Source organism: Propithecus coquereli, unplaced genomic scaffold (genome assembly GCF_000956105.1).
Source record: "Propithecus coquereli isolate 6110/MARCELLA unplaced genomic scaffold, Pcoq_1.0 Scaffold43, whole genome shotgun sequence".
Classification (NCBI taxonomy): Eukaryota; Metazoa; Chordata; class Mammalia; order Primates; family Indriidae; genus Propithecus; species Propithecus coquereli.
This window is the reverse complement of record NW_012150063.1, coordinates 9,221,579-9,224,964: the sequence shown is the minus strand read 5'-3', so window position 1 is coordinate 9,224,964 and position 3,386 is coordinate 9,221,579. Positions and strand designations below refer to the sequence as shown.

General features: G+C 52.1%; 1 protein-coding gene across 3 annotated transcripts in view; it reads right to left on the bottom strand.

Moving 5' to 3' along the window:
- EIF2AK2 (eukaryotic translation initiation factor 2-alpha kinase 2) overlaps positions 1 to 402 on the bottom strand; it is a 30,552-nt gene extending 30,150 nt beyond the window's left edge. For 2 of the 3 annotated variants that reach the window (XM_012653878.1, XM_012653880.1), the window contains exon 1: positions 201 to 402. In XM_012653878.1, coding sequence (XP_012509332.1) covers positions 201 to 250 — 50 coding nt within the window. In that variant the 5' untranslated portion in view covers positions 251 to 402. The remainder of the gene's footprint in view (positions 1 to 200) is intronic. The other variant, XM_012653879.1, reaches the window with a different exon arrangement.
- Positions 403 to 3,386: the final 2,984 nt, after the last annotated feature.

Genomic DNA, 3,386 nt, shown 5'->3' with positions numbered 1-3,386 from the left:
ACAGAGCGGGGGCAGGAGCTGAGACTGGGCAATTGGGAAACTATTGCAACCCTCCAGGCAAGAGATTTTTTAGCCAGAGACTATTTAGCCAATCTATGGGTATTTCAGGCCTCCATATTTCCCGTCTGTCTGAGTCCTAGATCGATCCGTTTTCACCTAGACTCCCCCACCCCCCAGTCTCTGCCTGGGGGAGTTTTTACCTGCACTGAACAAAATTTTTCGTGGGAGGAAAATGGCTTTCAGTTGCCATCGCGCTCCGTGATCCTTTCCAGGGATCCGGGAAGGGCCCCCACCTGGGCTGCGGGCCTGGGACCGCGCTCCGGTGCTGCCCGGCCGGGGGCTGCCGCTCGCGTCCACGCCGTCCCCGCGCTCTCCGGCGCCCACCAGCCCAGCTGACCCTGCGCCGCCGCGCCGGGCGGAGCGCAGCCGAGTCTGGGCGGCTGGCTCTCGGTTTCGTTTTCCCCGCGGACTCCTCCTTCCTCTTCCGCCACCCGGCCCCTCCCGCACAAGTCCGCTGCTGCCCCGCGGGGTGCGCGGGAGGCCCCCCTGGGCGGGCTCCACACCCAAGTGCAGTTACCGCGGCGTCGGGACCCTGCGCCCTTGGCGCCCCCGGGCCAGTTACCGACCCCTGTGGGGAAGGGTCGGCCGGGAGGAGAGGACCCTGTTGCCTCGCTGTGATCCCATTTATTCTTCAACGCAAACATTTGGGGTGGGGTTGGGGAGGTGGATATTATCGGCTCCAGTTGACAACAGAAGAAACTGAGTAAATGAACTCACCCAGGGACCCTCCGCTGGTAGGTGGCAACCCCAGGATCCAGTTCAAATCGGGGCCTGTGCCCCTCCCTCCATTCCTCACTGCTGCTCCCTCGAGTCCACAAAGTTGGTGAGGAGAGGCCGGGGATGGAATCGCCCTTCAGTCCGTTCCCACCCACCCATCCACGGACGGACAGGTACTTGCCTGCCCCCGTACCAGGCACCTGGGGGCCAGTCCTGCAGTTAAGGAGAGCCACCTGCTTCCCACAGGACCTCGTGGAGTTTCCTACCAAAGTGCAATCCAAGTAGCCCTCTATTTATAATAAATCTTACTCACCTGATGGTTTGTGACACACTCCCAGAGTCACACTGGCTCACTGTCACAGTGACTTAAGAGTATTGAGGATTTGCCTTGTCTCACACACTGGTCAATACATACATCCTCACAACAATACCGGGAGATAGGCGCCACTATTAATACCATTCAACGGATGAGAACACTGAGGTTCGAGGCATTGAGAAGTTAGGTGACACAGCTAGTAAGCAGTGGAGCTAAAATTAGAACCAGGAGTCTGTACTCTCAACATCTTAGCTGGGGTGAGGGAGGAAGGTCGTCCCAAGATAGACCTCAAATATACATTAACTATTGTGCCTCCACTCCTGCCTCCCTTGTACATTCCCCCTGTAGTGCAGTGTCCCCAGCTGAAACGTACACTTCCCTTGTAGCTCAGGTTCTGGGCATGGTTCAAGTTCCCCAAATGTGAAGCACTGCTGGGAGGTTTAGAGGGTAGACAGGAGGTAGAGCCATCTTTCTGTGGCATTTCCAGGTGACAAGAAAGCTGTGACAGCGGTGGGTGTTTGCAGGTGTCCATTTGTCAGCTTCATGGAAGTGGGGTGGCTGTGGCAGCTGCAATGGCAATAGCAGGGACAAGTTTTCTGAATTTTTGAGCCCCTGGACTACACGAGAGAGCATAAAAAAAGAAAAATGACAAACTGAAGCATGATCAGAGGACCCAGGCTTGTATGACTGCCCAAGAAGAACCTCTTATTTCATGTAGCCTTGGGGCCAATGTTGTAAAGATCAGGTGTGAAGCCTAATGCTGCAGGTAGCAGAATGACAAGATAAATTTAATTTGCAGCCTCATCAGGTTCCTACCGTGAACACTGAGGGCATTGATTGGGAAAGAAGGAAGCCCTGGGAATTTGGGTGGATTTGAATGAATCCAAGTACCACTTCCCTCCCAAATTCTGCTGTATCTCTGCAGCTTTTCCACCATTGTCTGATGAGGCTGGTACAGCCTCGCTTGCAGAGCTGGAAGCCGTCATCTTGCAAGAAGTTGCTGATTGTCCAGATGCCCCATCCCCACCTCGTGTCTTCACCCCTAGAAGTAGAATCAGATGCTAACGTGCCCCAAGAGGATATAGACAAGATCTAATTGAGACCCTGGACAAGTGGTGGGCCCGGCACTTGTGAGGGCTTCCACAGTGCTGCCCCTCCTTATTCATACCCTCCAATAAATCCTACTTCCTGTCCACTTAAAAAAAAAAAAAGATCTGGTCAAGAGGAGATGGTTTACACAACAAAAGAATTGCAAGATTTCACTAATTTTTATCAACCGAAACCCAGGAAATATGCATGGAAAAGATTCTAAAGATGATATGAAGATGAAGACAGCCAATGTGCTAGCTCCAGCAGCTGGAGCAGCTAAGCAGTTCACCACCATCTGTGGTGGCAGCAGTGGCAATGGCAGGGTCCTGCATTTTGGATGGCAGCTGGTTACCAACTTATCTGAGTCCAGTGAGACAGAACATCCACCCATAACAAGTTCTATGAGTGGGTTTATAACTTACAGATAGGTAGCAAGGGACAGCGGAAGCCTGGGAGTCATTGTCTGCTGGTCCCCTAAGGCTTAAGAAAACTGCCTGAAGCAGATGGAGTCCCATCTGTGTGTGTCCCACTTGCACCACAGCTGAGGGACCCTAGAAAGCAGGTCACTCTGGGTTTTATACCCCGAGGCCACATGACACATTAGGCTAAAGTGTTAAAGAACATTCTGTTTCTAGGGGGAACTGGAACAGAGCCAGGCTGTTTGGCCAGCTCCTCATTATCTTAAGATGTTGCATTCCCAGCACATTCCACAGTTATTCTTGAGAACTACAAGTGAAAAAGGGGGGAAACTGGGTGAGTCCAAGGCCACCTGGAGAACTGCCCTGCATCACTTCTGTGGTCCAAGCCACTGTCATCTCCTGCTTGTCTTCTGGCTTTCATCCTTGTCTCTTCTCCTTCCTAGAGTCTATCCTAAAAAGCCAGCCATAGTGATCCTGTGAACTAGATTATGTCACTTCTGTGCTTAAAACTCATTACTCTGAAAGTCAAACCCAAAGTCTTCAAGGGCTTGTAAGATTCTACATGTCTAGGCCCCTGGTTGCCTATCATCTCCTATTACTCTTTCCCTCCCTCATTCCCTTCTAGCTACACTGGCCTCCTTGCTGTCTTCAAGAATGCCAGGTACACTGCTGCCTCAGTGCCTTTGCACTTGCTGTTCCTTTTGCCTGAAATCCTCTTCCTCCAGACACCTGCTCACAGATCTTGTTCAAATGTCACTTACTCAGTGAGGCCCTTCCCTTCTATA